The following is a 24,255-nucleotide window of genomic DNA, read 5'->3' on the forward strand; positions in this document are numbered from 1 at the left end:
ATCCATCCATCCATCCATCCATCCATCCATTTATTTTCTGTACACCCTTGTCCCTAGAGGAGTCGGGAGGAGTGCTTATGCCTATCTCCAGCAAACGTTTCGGGTGAGAGGCGGGGCAACACAGAGACAGACAGGACAAACAACCATGCACACACTCGTACCTAAAGAGAATTTAGCAAGACCAATTAACCTGACAGTAATGTTTTTGGACTGTGGGAGGAAACTGGAGAATCCGGAGAGAACCCACGCATGCACAGGGAGAACATGCTGGAAATCAACCCCAGGACCTTCTTGCTGCAAGGCAGTATGCTGCCAACTGCGCCACTTTACAGCCCTTTTGTTTCTTCTCCTAAGTAAATATAAGTTTGGTTCTATATACTATCCGGCTTGCAAGTTTTGGAGAGTTAGCTGATCTCCCAATTCTTCACATTGTGTTCTCATGCTTTCTAATGACTTTAAAGTGGAGAGATGAGATTTAATTTTTCTTTTGGAAACATTAGATTCCAACATTTAGGTTTTCACTTATTATATTCCATATTCAACACAATAGGGATCTATTGTACATTTGTAAATTTACAACAAATTTACACATGTGGCTAAGAATGACCATAAAGAAAATGTTTACTTTTTTCAATTCAATTCCTCGAACTGAAAAAAACCTGGCGAAACTGTCAAACAACTATATCTTAAAGGGATCATGCAGTTAAAGTGGGTTTGTGTGCAGTTCTTGTTAGTAATACATCATGTTAGCTAAAAATTGTCGTATTGCATTAAATTGAAAAAAAAAAGTGAAAACAATTGGTGGGAAGCTTACTGCTTGAGCCAAAGGTTTGCACGTTTGCTATTTAAAACAAGTCAAACTGAAAATAGTCACAAGTGTAAGATACAACTTTATAAAAAAAAAAAAATGTAAACCATTTACAGTTTCACAAGAGGTCACTGTAGAGATCTTCAGCTCTTTTCTCAACTGCACACATCTCTGATATGATGTGTGATGGCAAATTAAAGTCTGTCACACTGCAAATTAATGGAAAAGTTCTTTTTGGCAGACTTGAAGCAGACATGCATGTTGCAATACATTTGGAGGGTTGATAGCACAGTTTAACATTGTTTATTATAGTAACATGGATGTTTGCCTGAGAAAATGGTGACAGTCAACAATGATTGGTTGAAGTGTACATGGAGAATATCCACCAATACAGCACTTTATCCCACAAGTTTGTTTTATATGACTAAAATGAGATGTTATCCTTCTGTTGGTCTTTCTTCACTCTTTGATAAACTCACTGTGATAAGCTGTATTTCCAATACAGGACACAGGTGTTTTATGAAATTTTAAATCAGGGTCGAAGGAGATCGGCGGCAATAACGAAACCAAACGCTGTTTCTGCTAGAATTAAATGTGCTCGATTTATTTCCCCACAGATTACAGCAAAATAACATGCATCAAACACTGTTACTGCTAGAACAAATATGCTCGATTTATTCCCCACAGAATACAGTACAAAACACTCTATGACTAAACACGTGATGCTCGATTCATTCAAGTTATCAGCGCTTACCTCGTGAAACGCGGCCGGAGAGCCTTCGGCCTAGAGACAAAAAAGCATCAACGTAGCTGGGCGTTCGAACGCGACCCACAGCAGACTCTGACTCAAACCGCGGGCTTTTTCGTATTTTATCTCTTAAACAAAGGGATGCCTGCATGCAAAAGGGGGAATGGCCATTTCCATCCTTGCAGGCGAGCCATCCAATCAGAGGTAGCCGCTCTCTGACCATGAGCCAATCATGGGCTGAGAGCGTGAACCAGCGGACCAATCAGAGCCCAACCCAAGTCAACCAGAGCTAAGCACGCCCTGTTCACGTGATCCGCATGAGCATACAGCATGATCAATTTGCACAATACCCTGAGCAGAATAAGTTTTATCAAACAAAGAAAGATCAAATTATAAAGAACAATAATGAATAGAATAATAGAATAATAAATGAATAGAAAATAGAACAATAATGATTATCAAAGGACATAAAGGATAATAAAAAGATAATAAAAAGATAAAAATACCAGATCAACAGGACATGCAACCTTACTCCAAAAAATATGAATAATTTCTTTAAGAAGGCTTTTCAGAAAGAGCTAATTGTAACATTGTTTATTGTTATCATAGCAACTCCTTAGCAACTGCCTGCCAAGATGGCTGTCAGTTAGAAAGTTCATGGAAGTGTTGTCACACAAGAACTACATATTGCGGACGACTGTAGTCCGCAAACACCAACTGATCTGTAACGACATTGTAAAGAAGAATCACAATTTCCCGACATAAAAAGGGTTCATTTAAACATGCCTAAGTCTGCATACTGGTGTATACTTTTTCAACTGAATCTTTTGATACTTTTAAGCTGTCAATACACAGAGGATCATGGTTTTGCTCAGTCTTAACAAACAATTCTCAAGGAGCAGAGAAATCAATAAAGTAAATCCAGCAGTCCCTTCTATTGTTACACTTTTTTTTAGATTTATTTCTTCATCCAGGCCTTGTCTTTAAATCCTCATCCATTTTTTGCTGAGTAATTCTGATTAGATCTCTAAATATCCAAAAGAAGAGTGCATGAAAATAATGTAAATCTTTGCTAATATTTTGCTTTCTTTCTCTCTCAGGGCTGGTGGCAGGCATGGCTGAGGATCAAGGGATGATGGTATAAAATCTCCACCAGAGAAAGGAGGATAAAAGAGAACAGGAAGATTACTACTTTGAGACTTTTTTTCTACCTTTACATCATTGTACCCTGTAGTCATATAAGGCACCGACTGACCCTTTAACGGATTACGCTCTCAAAAACATACACCCACTTCCCTCCCCTCACTACCATGTCCTCACACCTTAATCCACCCCTTCTCATCGTCCCCTTGCTATTCCTTCTCCTCTCCCTCCCTAAGACCTCCACATCTACCACTCCCCCCACCTCTTCTCTCCTCTCCTTCTCTCCGCCGGAAGGTGGTCTCACACATTTGGTGGTCCACAACAAAACCGGAGAGGTCTACCTGGGTGCCGTCAACTGGATCTACAAGCTGTCTGGCAACCTCACCAAGCTGCGGAGCCACGTCACCGGGCCCGTCACCGACAATCCTCGCTGTTACCCTCCTCCTGGTGTCCAGTCCTGCCCACATGAGCTAGTGCAGACTTCTAATGTCAATAAACTCCTGCTACTGGATGCTGCCCACAACCGCTTAATTGCGTGTGGGAGTACTTCCCAGGGAATATGCCAGTTCCTGCGTCTGGATGATTTATTTAAGCTCGGCGAGCCACACCACCGTAAAGAGCATTATCTATCCAGCGTTGCAGAGGCGGGCACCATGTCTGGTGTAGTGATCCCCCCTGACATCTTTGGCGGGGGTGGCAAGCTCTTCGTCGGCACCCCTATCGATGGGAAATCAGAGTACTTTCCTACGCTATCTAGTCGCAAGCTGATGTCAAATGAGGAGAACGCCGACATGTTCAGCTTTGTGTACCAGGATGAGTTTGTGTCTTCGCAGCTTAAGATTCCCTCCGACACCCTGTCCAAGTTCCCGGCGTTTGACATCTACTACATCTACGGCTTCAACAGTGAGCAGTTTGTCTATTACCTCACCTTACAACTTGACACCCAGCTCACCTCGCCAGATGCGAGCAGCGAACAGTTCTTCACCTCCAAGATCGTCCGCCTGTGTGTCGACGACCCCAAGTTCTACTCGTACGTCGAATTCCCCATCGGCTGCACTAAGGATGGAGTGGAGTACCGCTTGGTTCAGGATGCCTACCTGGCCCGACCAGGAACCCGCTTGGCACGTTCTCTTGGTATTCGAGAGCACGAGGAGGTTCTGTTCACTGTATTCGCCCAAGGTCAGAAGAACAGAGCCAAGCCGCCCAAGGAGTCGGCTTTGTGTTTGTTCACAATGAGGCAGATAAAGGAAAAGATTAAAGAGAGGATTCAGTCATGCTACAAAGGAGAGGGAAAACTCTCCCTGCCATGGCTGCTCAACAAGGAGCTGGCCTGCATCAACTCGGTGAGTGTTCAAGACAGTATTTCCCAGAAGTGTTTCTGTGATCTGAATATAGATTGCATGCTCATCCATACCCATACAGATTGTGGTAGGAATTTATCCAGACTGCAGTCAGCAGCTCAAAGCATGCTGAACTGCATCACTGTTGCGTTTCCCAGATTCTTCCTTCTGTTTGTTCGGTTAAAGATTTGTGGGGCTTGCTGCCTACTTTGTCCAGTTGATGGTTGAAAATAAGGTATATTTGTAAAATGAGGCTGTTGTGGTGTTTTTCTGGATGTCTTTTGGTATAAGGAACTGTGGAAAAAAGTAGTGATTGACCCAAAGACTGATAATATTTCCAAATCCATTATGTTCCTTGAAAGACAGCAGTTAAAAACTCAAACTCAAAACTTTGTTCAGCCTTCCTATAGGTAAAAGTATGGATGCATGATATATCGCCACTGTTGGCCACTAAATAAAACTATGCTGATATTAACAACTGAAATTTGTTTCCATCTTGTTGAAAAATATTGGTTTTTGGCCATAGCAGCAATGTTTATATCAGGTATTGATTTGGGCCCAAAATTTCATATCTGTACATCTCTAGCTAAAAGTCTTGCTCTCTCTTCTTCTCACTATGTGAACTTTACACAGACATGTGACAAATAGTACATTTTTCTTTTAAATAACTTTTACATTTTAAAGGAGTCATTAACTTTGAGTTATTTTTATCCATTAACAACTTCCACACAAAAGAAGGTTGTTACTTCAACCTCGTAAGCTCTTATCTATGGTGCATTCACTGATTATAAGCAGATTGTTGTTTCCAAACTGAAAATAATTCATTTTGCATCATTGGTTTGTTTCCCAGTGCATGTATGAACAATAGTTTTTGGTATTATTGATATTTTAAGCATAAAATTAATAAAATCACCAGATGAACTTTGTGATAGTAGGATAGCATTGAAAAATTCTTTTCAGATTGTATTAAATGCTAAAGGTAACACCAGTTATTCAGAGGGGTATGTTTCCTTTAATCAGCTCAAGGCATATGATGTATTTACTTTAAATTGAAACATTTCCAGTCTGACTGCCATACAGACTGGAAAAAATTGAAAGACGCTTCCAGAGTCAGAACTAAAGTTAACTCAGTCAGAATAAATTGACTCCTGCTTGTGATGTACTGTATGATTATAATAAACATTTATTAGCATTGATATTAACGAGACCCAGATGGATGAAACTATAATTTCCTTCCTGATTCTGGTTTTCAGTGTAGTCCAGATATCTCTCTGCTCTCTGGTCTGTGGAACGTTGTGTCCCTATATAATTTGATCTGAAGTTGATGACGACTTGTCAATGCTTTCATTCAGCTTTCCTAGGGGTGTCTGTGAGTGAAGTTAGTATTTGTGTGTTTCACTTGCTCCTGTCACCGGCGCGCAACACACACACTCAGCCCCAGTATGGTCATGAATAATTCACCTGGTCTCACCCTCCGTTATTCAGTCGGTGCTCCATAACAACCTGCCATAAATCTCTGGACTACTCCACACCTCTCTGCCTCCATATATCCTCTTGCTTTCTCTGCTGTTCTATTTTCTATTTCTCTCCTATCTTTTACCCCAGTCCCATCATTTCCATGGAGAATTCTTTCATTTTGCTAACCTCAAGCTTCCTGTGCTTCTTATTTCATCAGTTGCTTTCTTGCTCTGTTTTTAAATATTGTGTTTAAGGTTTTATTGGCTCTAGTGGCCTTTATTTGATAGTTAATTGACAAGAAAGTGGGAAATGAGAGAAGGGGAAGACATGTGGCAAAGGTCGCCAGGTCAGGAATCGAACCTGCGGCGGTCACATCGAGGACTAAGGCCTCCATATGTGGGCTGTGCTTAACCCCTCCACCACCACAGCACACCACAAGGTTTTAGCTTTTAACCTATTTCTTTTTTGCTCTTCTTTTGCTGCTTCTGTTTCAGTCTCCCTCAAGACTTTGATTCTCTCTAGCTTTCTTTCCACCTTCTCTTCAGCTTTATTTTTTTTAGGTGATTGTGTTTGCAAATTGTTGTGTAAAATCTGTGCAAACTATGTTGACCTACATCTTATTTTGAACTTTTACTCAATAATCCTTGCCTGATTGTTTACCTGGCGGTAAACATGATGTGACACAGACTCCCATTTCTCTTAGCTGCTATTCAAAAAGTATAGCAGATGTCTTTTGAGTTTTATAATTCAGGATATGACCCCATCTGATATCTGCCATCATTCGTAATAACTAATCAATCGAATAGACCTGGAACTGAGACAAAAAAGGCTGGAGTTTGTCTTTCCAATATATACAGTGAGGAGGGTATTTGGGAAGGTAAGAATAATCTCCAGTGCTCACAGTTTAAATAGTTGTATTCTGGGACTCACCAAGTCTCCACAACATTTCCATTTAGGGCTTCTTTACCAGAGCTGCCAATAATTGTAGAAGGTCATTATAGTTAGTTTGGGGTCTTATTAACTTCTTAGTTTTGGACACTATTCCCATTAGAGATAGTCTGGTTAAACCACATACCTGGTTTACGCTTTGCTTTGTCCATAGGGTCTGGACCCTTGACTACAAGCACTTGCTGGAGGTTGGACCATGAATGGATCTGATTTTGCTAACGTTTGGCCGTGACATTTGTAATGCACCAGCTACGCTGGAACTTGTGTGCACTGCCATCAACCCCACAGGTTGATGACAACCTGTGACAACCCATGTGACAACCCACAGGTTGATGAAGGTTGTCACATCAACCCACAGGTTGATGAGGGTTGATGTGACAACCTGTCACATCAACCTGACACAGGTAGCATTTTTTGTTAGCTAACAAAAAATGCTAACATTTTTTGTTAGCATTTTTTGCTAACAAAAAATATCTTAAACATTCTTCTTGCTCAAACTATAATTGTTCAATATTTGGAAGTGTAGCCAACACAGACTGAACGGCTTTGTTCACTTCCTCTGCTGACATTGCCAAACTACAACCATAGATAGACTATAATTTGAAAACAACGCAGAATATTGTCATCTTTCACAACTCCACTTTGCGTTATTGGCCTGGTTAAAATTCTACCATAAAAATCAAACTCAATGGGAAAAATCGCAGACGACTGAAAGGAAATGAGAATCAAGTGTATTTGCGTAGGAAGGCAAAGGTCAAAGTAATTCAGAGAGTGAGAACACAAAATAAGCAATAGCTTCTACATTTAGGTGGTGAATATGTGCTTTGTGAACTAGTACAACTACAACCAGGTATCAGACTATCACTGTCTTGAAAATCAGTGGTGCTTTCTCATTGCAATTTTGTGTTCTTAAATATCTGTCACATAAAAGCAATTATCTACTAATTTACTATTTCAAACAACTAATGGAGTGTCTCTGACACTTACCCTCTGACATTATCCAAACCCAATGTGGCCTTGTACAGTGACTTGTACTGCATATGCATGTCATTATGCTAATGGGCATACAGATACATAAAGTATGATTGTCCTTTCTGGCCATCTGTCGTTCTGCCTGTGATCGATCAAGGTCGAGTCAGCGGTGCTTGCTGCAGGATGTCACCGTGATGAATTTATGATCTGGTCGTACAGGCATGTTCAATGTATCCTGACGAGAGCGGTGACAGCTCGTTGCTCCTGCACCAGCATCTTGTGGACACTGTTCTACCAGCTCAGTTTAAGAGACGTGCTGAAATCAGAGAGGAAAGAGTCAGACATTTCTCTTTACTCCAACGCTGTTAAACTTTTAACGTCACCTGAGAGGATCTTCAGTGTAATGAGATTGTTGCTTAACAAGCCAGGTGACAATGATCATGTTATAAATCATGCATCTTGTAACAAGAGATCTTATGCCACCATCAAAATAGCATAAATGTGGTTGAAATGTAAAATGTGCTAATCTGCCCACCTACAGTATATACATCTGTTAATATTGTCTAGGTTAACTAATGAGCTGACCCAACTGGACTTTATGATCTTTGTTTTGGCTGTATTTGGACAAAATGGGAATTATTCATTTGTATTTTGAGCTAAATTAGGGTGATGAATTTCTGTTTTGAATTCCTGGTGTTAAATCATTTGTTAGTGTGGAGAAGCAGCAAGGAACCAGAGTGAAGTAATGAACTGGACCTTCAACTATTCTCAGTTCATCCATCCATTTTCTTTACACCCTTGTCCCTCAGTGGGGTCTGGAGGGTTGCTGGTGCCTCTCCAGCTAACGTTCCGGGCAAGAGGCGGGGTCACCCTGGACAGGTCACCAGTCTGTCGCAGGGCAACACAGAGACAAACAACCATGCATACACACACTCACACCTAGGGGCAATTTGGAGAGGCCAATTAACCTGACAGTCATGTTTTTGGACTGTGGGAGGAAACCAGAGTACCCGGAGAAAACGCACGCATGCACAAGGAGAACAAGCAGAAAGACCGGGGCTGGGAATCAAACCCAGAACCTTCTTGCTACAAGGCAACAGCTCTACCAACTGCATCACTGTGCACGAAATCATCGTGTGTAGATGTGTGTGTGCCTTCCATAGCTGTGGTCATATTTCTTACATCTCAAGATTGGCCCGTACTTACAAATTAAACATTTTAAGAGATGTTGCAAAATTTCAGAAAATAAATCTCACAACAGTAAGTCAGGATCCATTTATTTCCATTTTATTTAAAAACTTTCTCTTTTTTTTTCATTTTTTTTTCATGCCATGTACACACTGCATACAGTATGTTGTGATGCAGCGTCCTTCTATGTTAGTTTTTTCATATTAAGCAATCACTTGAGCTTTTTCTTCTTTTTAAGAGCTACAAATCAGTCACCTCTCTCATTGAAAAGTAAAAACTTTCCAGAAGTCAACCCCTGTGTCCCTGTTTTTTTGTTGTTGTTGTTGTTGCCATATTTTCAAGCTGTGATGGGTGTGTCCAGAGCTCCATGTCTCACCCTGCGCAAATTTATACCTGCTCATTATCAGGAAGGGGCCAGAGCTGGTCTTGTGGGAATTAAACCGAGTGGTGGGTGACCTTCTCTGCCTTGGGCCGCCGTCCAACCCTACAGCGCAGCGTACAGGCCGACCCTGCGAAGCTACGGCATTAGCATGGCTAATGAGACTGATTCAGACGGACAGAAAGACAGAGGAAGCTATCTTTCAGTGTGTGTGTGCATGTGTGCTTAGGTCCTACTTTATCTCATTGGCATTGTGATTTTTCTCAACAAGTGCTCATTTGTATGTTTTCTTTTTTTTGTCCATTTGTTGTTCTTGCTTTCAGAAACTTGGTGAAAACAATAGGACAAAAGACACAAGTGCTGATAATGAGCGTGCACTCACTTGAGGATGCACTGTTGGCAAAAACACAAGTTAGATGTCACACCGGAGCAAACAGATGCCTATGCAATTACTCCCTCATTTCTCCACCCCCACAACCCAACACAGCCCCCACCAAGATAAGTGGACTTCCCACAATCACTTCTTATACATTTTTCAGAGATTGGTAGTGTTTATTAATATTTATCCCTGTTGATCACCGCTGGGCTGCACCGTGGCGCAGTTGGTAGAGCTGTTGCCTTGCAGCAAGAAGGTTCTGGGTTCAATTCCTGGCCCCTGTCTTTCTGCATGGAGTTTGCATGTTCTCCCTGTGCATGGTGGGTTTTCTCTGGGTACTCTGGTTTCCTCCCACAATCCAAAAACATGACTGTCAGGTCAATTGGTTTCTCTAAATTGTCCCTAGGTGTGAGTGTGTATGGTTGTGTGTCTCTGTGTTGCCTGTGACAGACTGGCAACCTGTCCAGGGTGACCCTGCCTCTCACCCAGAACGTTAGCTGGAGATAGGCACCAGCACCTCTTCCAACCCCACTAAGGGACAAGGGTGTAAAGAAAATGGATGGATGGATCACCGCTGACCAGGATTACAGTCTATTTCTGTAACATTTTCTATCCTGTCCTCCAGAGATCAGGAGACTTTGTGAATTTTTCTCTCTGTCTTTCAGTCTCTTTTTCCCCAACATCGTCACTCTGGTCATATCAGTTGCATAGATCACCCAGATTGCATCATGGTTTTGTCATGCTGTGTTTGAGAATATCTATGCTCTAATGGCTGTTCTTGCATCACACATGGCAATATCAACCTTAATAATGGAAACCAGCAGTCAGTCATGCATTCATGACTGGAGGATTGGTCATATGCGTTTTAGTTTGTTTTTTTGGACCTTATAAAAAGCCTTGTGATTGGAGTACAGTGTTGTCAGGGTATTTCGAGGAGATACTAGGCAGTTCTGCAAGACATGTATAATCAAATTACAGCAAAAATAGTTCAGAGTTATTTGAATTTTACAAAGTCAAACAATATTTGAACTCAGTGAGAATCATTGGTAAAAAAGTAACACAAAATGTGTGTAAAACATCTAGTCAAAGGCAAAGGTGCTTCTAGAAAATTTTCATAGAGGTGTCCACACTGCAAAAACACAAAATCTTATCTCCGCTATTTTGCGTGTGCAGTAGAATTGCAACCACCCCCCCGATTTTCGTAAAGTATTGCTTGCAATAATCGTAACTGATCCTCCTGTACTGTGAAGTGTGTCACGACTGATCTGGTCCAGTCGGTAGAACGTTGGGACCGCTGCGATCAAAATTGGGTATATTCAACATTGTTTTTGCAGCCTGTGGGGTTTTCCCTGACTGAGCGAGAACCTGTTAAATGTGACAGGTAGCCAATCAGACAGCACAGTGACCTAAGCACGGAGGGGAATCCCAAACAGCTGACATCGTGCAACTGAGAGTCCGGTCTAGTGCTTAATAAATAGAGTGGATGCTCACACCGTCACTTGTCCAACGCCTTATCTTTTTGTTACGTCTTTTATCGCTTAAAATTAGCCCACAAACTATCACTGTTTCTACATCGTCATCCGTGTTTGTTCATTCTAATTTCATGTTATGTTGGGGATTTTACTGGATTTTCTTCTGCAACCAGGATGTTCGTGACTGGAATCGGTTCGTGTGTGGTGTGTTGCTCCTGCTGCGTGGCTGGACACACCAACCGATGGAACCTGTTGTACTTTTATCGGCTCGTTTCTTGTGCGTTTACCGAGGTTTGGAATATCGGCCAACATTTCTTAAATCATGCCAATTGAACCAGACTTAAGACTCACAGCTCTGCTCCTCTATTCTCGACCACTCCCCTCACACTCTCTAACTCTGGTCGCTATGGTAACGTTTACACATCCCTTCAAAATAAGATACAGACATGCCACAAAAACGAACCTTTTATTTTCATGAAAATTTTAAATCTCGATGACAAATCAATGGGAACCCTGAGCTTATTTGTCTGCAACGAGACGGTCCCACCTGGGAGTGATGGAAGACAATGACACTCGAGGTGTGTTGCTTAAGCACAGGGTGCTTGGTCTCTACATGGTGAAGCAGTTTGAAGGCTTCATTGCCTCATTAGCGAGCCGGTCGCCGCATATTATACAGAGCTGGCTTGGGATGTGGGAATCACCTACCAGTCCGGGATAAATCCATTCTCATGTCTCTTCTCTGGGCCTTTTCCCCTTCGCAAATAAACTTTCCAAGGACATCTGTTTCTTACTCATTTTGCTGCTTGTGGGCTCAATGTTGGCACGCAAGACGTAACCGAGAAAATCGGTTACGAAAATCCTTTAAATAAATCCTTTATTTAAAGGATTTTCAAAATAAAAGACCCTTCATACTCAGACAATACATTAAATGGAAATATTTAATTATTTGTTGTGCGGCCCAGTATCAATTGGTTTTTGGGGACGACTGTATTAAGATATATTCACACAAGAAACTAGATCAAAAATACTTGGTAAGATTCTGTGGTGTTACTATACAGAACAAGTTAATCCTTGTATGTGGAAATGGGGTCCAGCCGACCCCACAAACTTTTATCATTTGTCATAGTCCTCTACGTTTGCCTCAGTCCTCGCACGCACAATGGTTAAGGGTGGCACAACTTAAAAAAAAACTAAAACAGCAAGTCTTGATTGGAAAAAACAACAACTTTACCTCGTATGCCTTTGCATGAAACACGATTTTCTACGAGGAGCCATGGTCCCCTTTTGGCCCCCTTTTGGGATCAACACTGGTCAAAGGGCTTAAAAATTTCTTATTTTTAATTTTAAATTTGCAAGATGCATACAGATGGTTATTTCATGCAATGAAACATTTTTATAAACGTAAAATTGTAATGGAATGATTTTCTTTTTCTTTTTTATTTTTTGCCAAAATCAAGCCATTTAAAAAATAAGATAATATTCAACATTAAAATAAAACCCTGAGGCGTTTAAATAACACTCTACTGAAGATGTCAGGATGGGACATCTTGCTAGGGAAAAACAGGATCACCAGAAGTTTAGATGGAACAAGAAGAAAAAATGTACACATTTAACTCGTAGCTAAGCATCGTTTTATGCAGAAAACATAATTAGAAAGTTGTTTCCTACTGTAAATAGAGCCTTTAAAACCAGACACAACCTAAACTGTGCGTTTTTTGTCTTCTCATAGACGTTGTAGAAAGCCATGCTAAACGTGACTAAGATTTGTTTATTATATAAGATTTTCTGACTCAGAGACTTTGGGGGAGGATTTTTTTTGTTATTATTATTATTATTATTATAGCACACTGATAAATAATGTACCTTCTACACAAAATTGCTGTCAAATACTTTCTACAAAATGCACAAAAGGGAAATAGTTTTTGACAAAGAGGTCTTTTTTTCCACCATGTCCCTCCTGCCTTGTGTGACATTTTGATGCATGACACAGCAAAATGTCTCACAAATCAAAGGCATTTCAGTGATTTAAGCTGCAGAGCTCACTCATATGTTTTTTTATTGTAATTTTAGTTTTCCTCTGAGTGCTTTTTTAGCTTCAGGCGGCTACATTTGACATCTAGAAACCCTCCTAATTAGCAATGCACTCACAATTGGAAGATTTCTTAAATCCAGCAGATTGAGCGGTTCTTGTAATCTCAGATTTTTTTTAGAAACAGTGGTGGTCATTGTTAGCCAGAGCACATGACAGAATAGATTAATGGCCGCTAAAAGGCCCATGAGAGGGTGGGCTTGTTGTGGATTTGGAGTGTTTTGCAGCTTGTGGCTGCTTTAGCCTTTAAGCTGTATGACTTGGATCCTAAGTGACCTTTTTCTCCCAGAAAACCACCAGCAGTCTGAAAGAAATCTGAGTTGGCAAAAACTAAACAACAGCAAAAGAAAAAACAAAATAGTAGCCTCCGCATATCCCTCAGTTTGAGAACTTTAGCTGCACATTTAGAATGAATCCTACTTGTTTCTCAAAGATATATTGAATTACACCTAGAATAGCAGTTTTGCTAAAACCTAATCTTTCTTTGTCAAGTATAATTAATGATTTCCCAAGATGTCTTCTATGGAGGAACAATGTTACCAAAGGGTAATTTAAATTTCTTTTCAGCTGTTTAAGTAGGTCAAAAAGCCAACTGCATGCTTTACAAAAAACCGCTGGTCGTTCTGGACACAAATCTTTGCTGCACACTCACAAACCGCTGACCTGCAGCGTCTAATGAAGAGTATAATTATTTATTGATGCACATTTATGCGGTGTTGTGCTTTGAGGTTAGTTTCATGAGATCTGTGTGTATTTGTGCAAACCGACACATTCATTAATGCATATTTGTTGATTTAATTATTCATATTTGTGTACGTCTGCAAAGATGTGTTTTTTTTTTAACTGTGGGTCTTTTATTTCCTTGCTTTGTTTTTTTTTTCTCAGCAGAAAATCCCTAACAAGATTTGAATATCTTGTTTTTCAGATATGAATGCACAAGTATCCATACATGCCTAAGCAAACATAAAAATGGTAACACTTTGTTTTAAATAAGGTAAAATATCCATTAAGGTGGCTTGTTGGAGTCTCAGAAGTGTTATTGTGATAGCTCACTGCTACAAGACAGTAAGGTGAAGATGAAACTCTCAAATGTCTTGTTTGAAGTGAGTTTCCGTAGTTGTACCCAGCAAAAATATTCAGACTTTTTCACATATTCCGCTATGTCTTATTTTGATTTCCACATCTAGTGTGCGCTTCTTCACCAAGTAGCTCAAGTCTGTTCAGATTGGATGGGCAGTTTCTGTGGAAATCAATTTCCTACCAAACATTTGATCTTTGACTGGTCCATTTTAACACAAGAATATGCTACACTGTAGCTCCTACTCCACATTCAGGGTTGCCTTTCTTCTTCATTCATCTTCCCATCAATTCTCTAGAACTTGTATTCTTTGAGCTGTTGTCTACAACTGCTTTACTCATGGTTACTTTAGTTCTGATTTGTTATTCTTGTAGACTTTTATCTTTTTTTTAGTTGAGACATTGTTTTTTGTGAAACTGCTTTGCAAGTAGAAGCTTTTTTGCTCCTGCTTTTTAACTTCAAAGGGGTAGTATTATGTGTTTTTTTTAGGCACCTAGTGCCATTTTATTGCATAATAAAGTAACTGTTAACTTCAGTTATTTTAAAAATGCAATATCTATCAAATTTGACTTTAAATAAATTTTACTTCCTGATTTAACATTAAAATTGTGTCTCTGTCTCTTTAAAAACTCCTGCTCTTTCTGAAACTCCGCCTTCAGGAAGTCATCACAACATGGTTCATCACAACATGGTTTACCAACCTTAAACCTCCCAGGCATTTAGCACAGCTGGATGGTTGCCATGGAGATTAAAAGATTACTCAAGCATGAATAAAGATTCAAGGCTTACACTCCAGGTATGTTTTTGATGAGGGTTAGCATTATAGCTAGAATCCATCTTGGCTTTTCCACCACATGGCCACACAGAGATTTGAAGAGGAGCAGCTAAAGCAAACTGGGAAGTTTAGCTGTGCTTGCAAGTAGCTGATGATATTACTGACAGTCATGAAACTGTCATGTAAAAGCAGTATTGAGTGAGATTTTGTCAGATTTCTTGCCAGACTCACTGCTGCTAGAGATACTTGCTGCCTACAGCATCACTATTAACAATGAGTTGGTGAAGATTCTTGGACTGAGTTACAACAAGACTTACTTTCTCTTTGGGATAAATGACCTGAGCTGAACTCAAACCAGCTTCTCTTGCTGAAAAAAGCCCCACAACATAACACCATTACCAGGGTTGCTGGTGGGGATGGTAGTCGTTATAAACCTCTGTACTTTTTTTTTTTTTTTTTTGAACCAACAACCCCTGCATTACAATAACAAACGTTAATGCTGTTTACATTAGTGGATCTGATCCAGTAAAAGTCAGCAGTTCACCTGTTCAACTCCAAGTCTGCCAAGAGCAAAGTGAGAATTTGGCTTGGCGATTCCTCATGATGGATGTTCTCTTTGGGAAATGAAGGAAAGGTCAGTATAACTCTGAGTCTAGGAACCATAATGGAGCTACTTTGATGAAACCCACTTTTTAAACCAACTGATTCACTTTTTACATTTTATGATTGCTGTAGACATCTTTTTTGTCAAACGTAATTTTGAGGAACTGTGTGTTTGCATTTCAGCGTCTGTCTCTGGGCCTAGCAGCACAGCCTTTTCGCAGGCTCTCATATGCGAGTGAGTTTCTGTAGAGATGTGTAATAATTGGATTTAGCTGTCAGAGGAGGCTTTAGTTCAGATTAGACACTGTACAGTATGCTGGACTTAGACTGATAGAGTGGCTTAGAGAACATCATCTGGCTCATGTTAACAGGAAGCTCATTCTGGCAAACTCCAGCTTTGCTTTGGTAAATGCTGGCTTAAGTGATGCAGATGTGTTTCCTCAAATAACCATTAATGCTATCATGCTGTGTGCTTGGATGTTTGTGGTGGGAAAATAAAGTATTTTTAGCCACTTTAGACATCCCTGAATGTAACTCCTCTTTTTTTTTTGTTTCAGCTAATTTTGTTTTTGCACTTAACACAAAATTATTTTACTGCAAAAATTACCTTGCTTTATATGGAACACATATCTGCCTATATTTGTGTTTTTATTCATTTATTTGGTGTCAGGTTATAAACAGACATTTTCAGATCAATATGTTTTACCTGACTGCATATTTTTAAACTGCAGCTTTAAGTGAAGTCAATACTTCATGTGGGCTACATGATTAAAAAGAACGTAGTCGTGGGCCAAGAAAAAAAAGAAAATAAAATCCCAATATTAAATTACCAAGGTAATTTCCTTTCACCTGGGTAACACAGCTGTTTTAAAGGTCAGACTAAACATACAGCGCTTTACGAAAAAGTAAACCAGAAGAGTAGAAGAAGAAAAAACATTACAAGAACATCTGTTTTTAAAAATATGCTGGGTGAAGAGGTTTATTGATCTTCCTCTGTAACCATAAAGATATAAAAACAGTCAAATTTCATGTGGTAAATCAGTTTAACAGTTCTTTGTTCTTTTGAGGAAACGGTTGACAAACCAGCTCACTATTGCCACCTGTGAGGTTGTAGTGAAAACTGCATACATCTAAGTGGAATGCACATTTTGGGTCTGGCTCAAGAACTTAGATGTGTGTGTATTGAAATCCAGCACCTAAAATTCATTAAAATTTCAATGCCAAGCTACAACCCTTTAATAACATTTGATTCAACCAAATCAGCAAACCAATATAGAAAATACATAATTAAATACGGAATTTGTCACCATCCAGTGAAGTCACATTATTATATTTACCTTTTAAATCTCAAATTTAATAAATAAAAGCTGTTGGTCTGAAAATGTGCATCATTGTTTTCAAATGGCAAGAAAACAAAAGAAACAAAACAAAAACTGACCCAAAAGACTGGAGCTTTCCCACATGGAATTAGCTCAGCTGACGCATAGGCTGTCTGGGGTGAAACAAGCCGCCGTCCTGCTGTGCCACATTAACCTATAAGGCCAACTGATGCGGCAGTGTTGGAGTCGAGCCCTCTCCTTTCTCACAGATCTCACTCACCATTTCTCTCTTTCTCTCTCTCTCTGTGGAATTGCTCCACTTTGTATGTTTTGTTTTACTGCACACCTTGAAAACGGGGAAATTATGACCCAGAAATGCATCCCCGCAGGTCTTGGTCTTGACAACCGCTTTTGCCATGCTTTGGAAACTCACTGCAGTGTAGCACTTAAACCAGTAGGGTGCATGTTCATGATCCAGCGGCTTCATTTAAACTCGCCAATTAAAGCAATTATCCCAAAAGAGTGTTCGAGGTGTTTTAAAGTATATTGATTGTAGCAAATTGCTGAGCTTCTCGGATCCCTGCTTTAAACAGAAATGCTTAAAAACCCCACAAGAAGTAGTCTTGGTTGAGATAAAAGGTTTTTTTTGAAGAATCAGTGATTTACACATCAGGTTCAGTCTAAGTTCTGTTGTCTTTTCCATAAAACACTGACAAATGATCTTATCTTAAAAGCAGTTGAACATTTATGTATTTTGTCATATTGTACTTGCAATTTTTTAGTGTGATTTTGTCTGATACTTTTACACAGTATGGTGGATAACTATTAAAATAAGAAAGAATTATACAAAGAATTTTTTTATTTTTTTTACAGATTGAGGAGTACATTTGTTTTCAGCAGGTAGCCAATACTTTGTAGTCTTTGTAATCTTTGACTGCAATCACAGCTCAAAGCAGCCAAGAGACTCTTTTGGGCTTTTCTTTTTCTTTTTTTACCAGCTTTGTGCATCTAAAAAGGGAAACATTTGTTTCCCTATTTTCTTCTGAAGAAAATAGGTCAAGTTTTGTCAGGTTGGATGGAAAGGCTTGTGTATATCAATTTTCATCTGGAATTTGACTAGCCCTTCTGATATAAGTATGTTTTGAGATAAACTCTTTCAGTTGTTCCTGCTGAACGGTGAACCTCCAGCCCAGTTTTAAGCCCTAAAAGGTTTTTTCTTTTACCACTTTCCCTCTTCCTGATGAAGTAAAACGTCCACATGGCATCTCTCTTAATTCATGTGGACTTGTTAAGGGTGAAAAGAATTTTAATTTCTCTGCTCAGTTTTTCTGTGAGTTACTTTTCTTCATTTTTTCCCTTTACATAAAAATGAGTGCCATTGGAAAACTGGTTCTCTGTTTTAAAGGGATAAAACACTCAATAATACACACATTAATACACACAAAATAATCAAAATGTTTCTTTTTTACATTTGTTACCAGGATAGAGTAATAGTGATGGAGATTTTTGCCCCCATTTGGATATTCTTCAGAAAACAGTTACAGGTTAATTTTTTGGATCATGTTTTTATGGCTGTTGAGGAACAGAGCTGCTCTACGGCCCCACTCACATGGGATGGAAATGTTTTTTTTTTGTTTTTTTTTCCCTAAACTGAATCAATATGGGAACATTTCCTGAAATGTTTCTAATCCAGGGCACCAGGTGGCTCAGAGGTAGAGCAAGTGCAACATCTACAGAGGCTGAAGTCCTCTACGCAGCTGTCCCAGGTTGGATTCCCAGTCTATCTACTGTATGTCCTTTCCTTACACACCTGCCCTTCTTTCTGTCAAACCAATAATGAACAAAATTTACTAGTGACAATAAAACCTTAAAAAAAACTAAATGTTTTCATACACATGGCCAAAACACAATTTCTTTGTTCCTCCAGACCTATAAGTGGCGCTAAACATGTCTCCACACAGGGCTAGTGGTAAACACAAGAAAACATGACTAGCAAACAAAAATGCACAAGTGTAGTCTTTTGTATTGAGTGAATTGCATCAGTTGCAGCACAACTACAAACACAATCCACCTTTATTCTTGTGGTTCTTGACGCATTTGGGGTTATTAGTCAAGTCAATGTTAGCCTGATAAGCTAGCGTTTTAACAAAAGAGCGTTTTCACTCATCTTAGAAAAAAAAACCTAAATACTGTTTGGTAGAAATATCTCCCTTGTTGTTAGGTTGTTTGTGCTTTAGGATGTAGCAGGTTTGCTTCTGTTGTCAAGTCTTATTTTCTTGTTAGGTTAATTAGCATACAACTAAGTTAATTCTACTGTAGATATTGTAGCTGGTTTGGAACCACTATCTCTTCTCAGAGTTTTCACACAATATTCACCCATTACAAATAAGGTTTCTCAAATTATGTTTTATGTGAGCTATGGTTCACATTTGTTATGAGTCATAGTAGGGGTATGTTCATAGAGTTCTAACTACAACACAAATGTTGTTCTCTCATCCTAACAGTTCCTTTGACTCTGACCTTAGAGGTAAAAGTGTCTCCGTCTCCTTTGCCTTGAGCTTTTCCTTCAACCGGAGAACACATGTCTCTGCTGCCAGGCTCTGTTTTGAAATATCTCAACCGAGCCAGAACAGCAGATGCCAAAGCAGTGGAATTTCTTTATTTTGCTACTAAGTAATATCAAATATTTTCCAAAAACAGCATCAGGACCAATGATGTCTGGTTTTCCAATAGAGAATCAGACACAGATTAAGATGCCAAATGTGGCACATGCGGTTCAAGAAAACACATACTCATGCTGTTTGAAATGTAAGCAAAATAGTATGGCTTAGATTATGCCACAATGTTCCGAAGGGCCTCTCAAAAATATTTGTACCACTTAAACTTTTACACATTTGCAATTTGTTGTTCTGGATTAAATTTTTGTGTATCCACTCTGTTTTTGATTTTATTTCTAAAAAAGTTACAGTATTGTTTTCCTTCATTTACAGTGTGTTGGTTTAAGTGCAAACTCTTTTGCAAGGCATGACGATTCTTCAGAGTACCTGAGTTTATTTGATCAGTGCTAACCTGCAAGAATTGGTATTGCTTGAACACTTGTTTACACATTTTACTTCACCCTCTTTATCAAAGCGTTGCAATTTTATAATTGGCCCCAGTGCTCTGGTATAGCTGCTCATCTTAACCTTTCTTGCTGGTCCTCTACTTTGGTTATTGGCATAAAAAGCGAATTGTGACAAATTATTCCTTCGCCATCCAAAGCTTTTTCAATTAGATTAGCTTGGTGCTCGTTTTTGTGTGACTGTGACAGCATGCGTTGGCGTGAGATGCTCATGATTTGGTGGCTTTAATACAAATACCCAACCCACTGTGTGCATGTGTGTGTACAACTTTCAGTGGCTCAAGTCCTTCCTGCCTCATGCACAGAACAGCCAATACGACACGTAAATGTTTGTTTGTATGTGTGTGTGCGTGTGCGTGTGTGTGTGTGTTTGGCTTCAAATGTTCCAGTCTTTTAGACAGATGTTCGAAATCCCTACTGCAGCCTCTCTTTATTACCACACCAACACCACCACGTCTTTCTTGTTTGGTGGCCATGTGTACGTTTCAAACACACATCCATGCACTCATTAACGACCAATTAGACAGCAGATATTGGCTCAGTAGGGGAATGAAAAGGCCAAGCGTGGTTGTTCTCCCCCTTCAACGCCAAGTCTCAACAAATATTTGGATGCAGGCCAGGGTGGAGTATTTGTGTGTTATTGACTTGCCTTTCCCATATGTGATGGTCTGAGCTCGTCTTGGCTGAACTTACATAATTAAATGCATTTTTTTCCATACTCCGCAAGTGTTGTTGTTGGTTGCGTCAGCCATCCGGGAGGCCTCGACACAGCTCTCACTTCGACATTATCATTCACACATGGGAGGGACACGAGCTATGTTTAACATACACACGTGTAGACACACACAAACATGCTTGCCAGTTTCTCCGTGGGATTGGGCCGATGTGTTTGTAGCGGCGTTGAATGAGAGATGCTTGAGGCTTTTGTCTCTCCGGAGAGCGTGTTGATGACATCTCTCGCTCTCTTTCTCTCAACTCTATGTTTACCTCAGTTATCCTCTAAAACAGGCACATTCTCTCTTCTTCTCTCTGTTTTGTTAATATCAATGTTCTCTGCCAATTAATCAAAAGTTAAAAGTTTGTGTGTGACATATTTCAGGTAGTTCAAAGTGCTTTACACAATTAAAAACATAGTAGTCGCCAAATGTGAAACGAGCAAAAGAAAAAAAGTATTTGAATGCCATCATCAAAATCATACCGTCACTCCATGAGTGAAGACGGTACATACAGACGAGTGCATGCATCGTCAGCTGGACAAAGTGACCTGCAGCAAACAAATACATCAAGGAAAATGTAAAGAGAAACTGGTCACCCAGGGATGCACATTGAAAATAACATCATAGAACTGTCGAGGGCTCACATCTCTCTCGCATTCCTACATTCCCACCCATGTTCCTGCCCAAGTTCATGTCCAAGATCAGTGTTTGACCTCACAAATGCACATCTTGAAGAATAGTCCAATACCATTATTACGTTACTATCCCTTGTGAAAGAAAACAAAAAGATCAGGATCTGGACTTTGACAGGGCCATTCTAACACATGAAATGGGTAGTAATCCTCAGCATACAGCCAGAGTGGTTCCTGTCAGGAGACATTAGACGCCAGAATTTTAGCAAGCTACTGTGAGAAGCTTGTGGAAGGAAAACATTTGGCCCAAATCATACAGTTCGAAGGCAATGCTAAAAAATGCTGAGAAAATGTATGTACATTTCTGCTTTGTATTTATACATTAATAAATCTCTGATTCTTTGTCTCAGTAATGTTTCTTTGCAAATCTAAGTAATTTTCATAATTAACTAACTTAGACCACATTTGGTCCTAACTTGAAACAGTAAGAAAAAATATGTATTTCTATTTATTTGATGTATAGAAACATCTAGTTTTAGTTGTATTTATAATGTCAGTTGAAAGGAACTGTAGTTGGAGTACCTGGAAAATGATGATCAGTGATCCAAGATGAGCATCTGGTTTTATGCCACTTTATATTTTCAAAAACTGCTCTTTACCAAACAGTGGCACATGGGATTTGAACATTACTATAATACTTCGAAAAAATTTCTATTCTGAACAGAATATGTAAGTCCTTTGAAAATAATTGCCACAGTTCTGTTTAACATATTCATGTAATTACTGCCTCGCTTTCCTCTGAGACTTCAGTTTGTATTTCAAATAAAATCAGTCGACCTGTAACTGTAGAAATAGGCCAAACTAAACTTAATCTGGTTAATCTAAATACCCCTCTGGGGTCTTTTCATTTTGTACTCTATGTGTGTCCCTCGCACACAAAAAATGCTCTTTTTAGAAGATGATGAGCCAAAATAATTTTCCCAATTTTGTTCATGAAGACTATTACTTCACATAATAAATATTTGTGAATTTACAGTATTTTTCACATCTGAAATACAAAATTTGATTAAATAAAATCCTCTCTTTTGAATCTTATTATCCAAGCCAGGAAGTGTCAGGAGTGTGGTTCAGATTTTTTTTTTTCAGTTTACAGAAGTTTGCAAATTTAAATTGTTAATGAATCAAATAATGAATTTTCTGAAATTTTAATATCAAAAATGCCAGTTTGAGCAATTACCTTCCATTTGAAAAAAAATAAAAAAAAATAAATAAATTTGTACCAACTCTGGCACAGTTCAAATGCATATGTAAATGTCAAGCAGACTGGAGACTGCTGCAAAAGCAGGAAGCAAACTATAGTGCGGGGCATTTTGGCTAAATGTATCCAAAACAAACGTGCGTGTTTAGCTCTAGCGTGAGAAATTTTAAGTCAACAAAGAAATCCTTAATCTGCTCAAATCTGATGCTATGTCATTTTTGTTTAAATTTGTGAAGGAGGAAGTTGCGCTCTGTGACTTTTTCAGAGGTTTTCCTGTCATTTCCATCAGTGGTTCTTAGTCCAGCGCCTCCACAGGCCAGGAGGGCAACAGGTTTCCAAAGAGTTTGATTTTGACACACTGCAGCATGAATACGAACCGCAACAGGTGAAAATGTAACAAATGTTGCAATTTTAGTCATGTCAGTCGCCTGAATTAAGATGAATCAAGTTATTTACTTTGCTCTGTTGTTCAACCATTTTTGACTAATGTACATTAAAGTGAAACGACGGAAGTCTGCAAACACAGCTGATATTAAAAAGGGGAAAACGCATGATAAACAGAAGGAACGGATCTGTTTTACAACAACTCTGTGTGTTTGTGTGGTTTAGTGGCTGATGGCTGCACAGCTAGCGGCGGTTAAAATGGCAGCATGTCCTTTCCAGTGCTGCATAGTTTAAAACCACAGTTCGGCTACCGAGGCTCTTGAGCCTCTTTGGTTAATGGGTAGTTCTCTAGCTCAATCCATGCTCTCTTTTGCCCTCTCTCGCTCTTTCTGGCTCGAGGCTCATTAGTGGCTACAACAGTGTTGTTGACCCCACAGCCCTCAACTACGTCTCCTCTCTCTATCTTCCCTCTACTCGTCCCTTTTCTCTGCCCGTGTCCTTTTTTTCCCCCTTGTTTGAGTTGCCCCACTCTTTCCCTCATCACCCCATCATCATTCTTCCAGCCTGGCTTGGCAGCAGTCTTTATGTGGAAGAGCATGCGTGCTGCCCTAGGCCAGTCGGCTCCTGTGTACTGTCGAGGTCTTTGGACAACAATGGGGACCCTGTCCTTGTCTAACTTGCTGGAAATAGAGCAAAGGTGTGTGTGTGTACAGCCTATAATGTTATGTACATTGTTCTGGAGTAATAATATTAATAGCATGGCCACAGGTTCAGAAGGGCATCAGGGACACACTACACAAAGACTTTAAAGACTACATCATAAAAGTCTACAGCACAGTACGTTGCAGGGTATTCATAACCTTTGAACATTTTCCCATTTTGTCAGCCACAAATATAAGTGTGTTATATTAGGGTTTTATGCGACAGACCAATACAAAAACATGCATTTAACTATTGTGGGATTGAAGGAAGCTTTAGTGTGTGTGTGGGGGTGTGTGTGTGCGCGTGTGTGTGTGTGTGTGTTTTTCCAAATATAAGTGGAAAAACACACTTACTTTTTCTTTATTTTTCAAAATAAAGAAAAATTATTAATTAGTTGTCAGGGTGTCTGCACATCCTTACAAAGTCTTAAGAGGTCTTAAATTCATGTGTCAAAAATTAAGGCTTAAGGAATGTCTTAACTTTATTCTAAAATATGTAAGTTGACCTAAATATGTTTATCACAGGTCTTAAATTTTGTCACAGCAGGACTAATAACCTATATTTTTGAAGGTTATATGTAGTCCAGACATTGGGTAGGTAACAGCCAAACACTTAACACTTAGTAAAAAAATGTTGTGCTTCCTGTCATTTTTTATACATTTCTGTCAAGATACAGGTCTTAAATTTTGTTCATGATGATCTAAAAAAGGTCTTAAATTTGAGTTAGCACATTTTAGCATCAAGCC

At 39.4% G+C, this 24,255-nt stretch overlaps 1 protein-coding gene across 5 annotated transcripts in view; it reads left to right on the forward strand.

The window, feature by feature from the left end:
- The window catches only part of LOC103152548 (plexin-A1-like), a 75,228-nt gene that overhangs the window by 45,215 nt on the left and 5,758 nt on the right, over positions 1-24,255 (forward strand). For all 5 annotated transcript variants that reach the window (XM_016661166.1, XM_016661170.1, XM_016661169.1 and 2 more), the window contains one exon: positions 2,657-4,042. In XM_016661166.1, the coding sequence (XP_016516652.1) occupies positions 2,867-4,042 (1,176 nt within the window). In that variant the 5' untranslated portion in view covers positions 2,657-2,866. The remainder of the gene's footprint in view (positions 1-2,656; positions 4,043-24,255) is intronic.

The sequence above is a fragment of the Poecilia formosa genome, unplaced genomic scaffold, assembly GCF_000485575.1.
Source record: "Poecilia formosa unplaced genomic scaffold, Poecilia_formosa-5.1.2 Scaffold315, whole genome shotgun sequence".
Lineage (NCBI taxonomy): Eukaryota > Metazoa > Chordata > Actinopteri > Cyprinodontiformes > Poeciliidae > Poecilia > Poecilia formosa.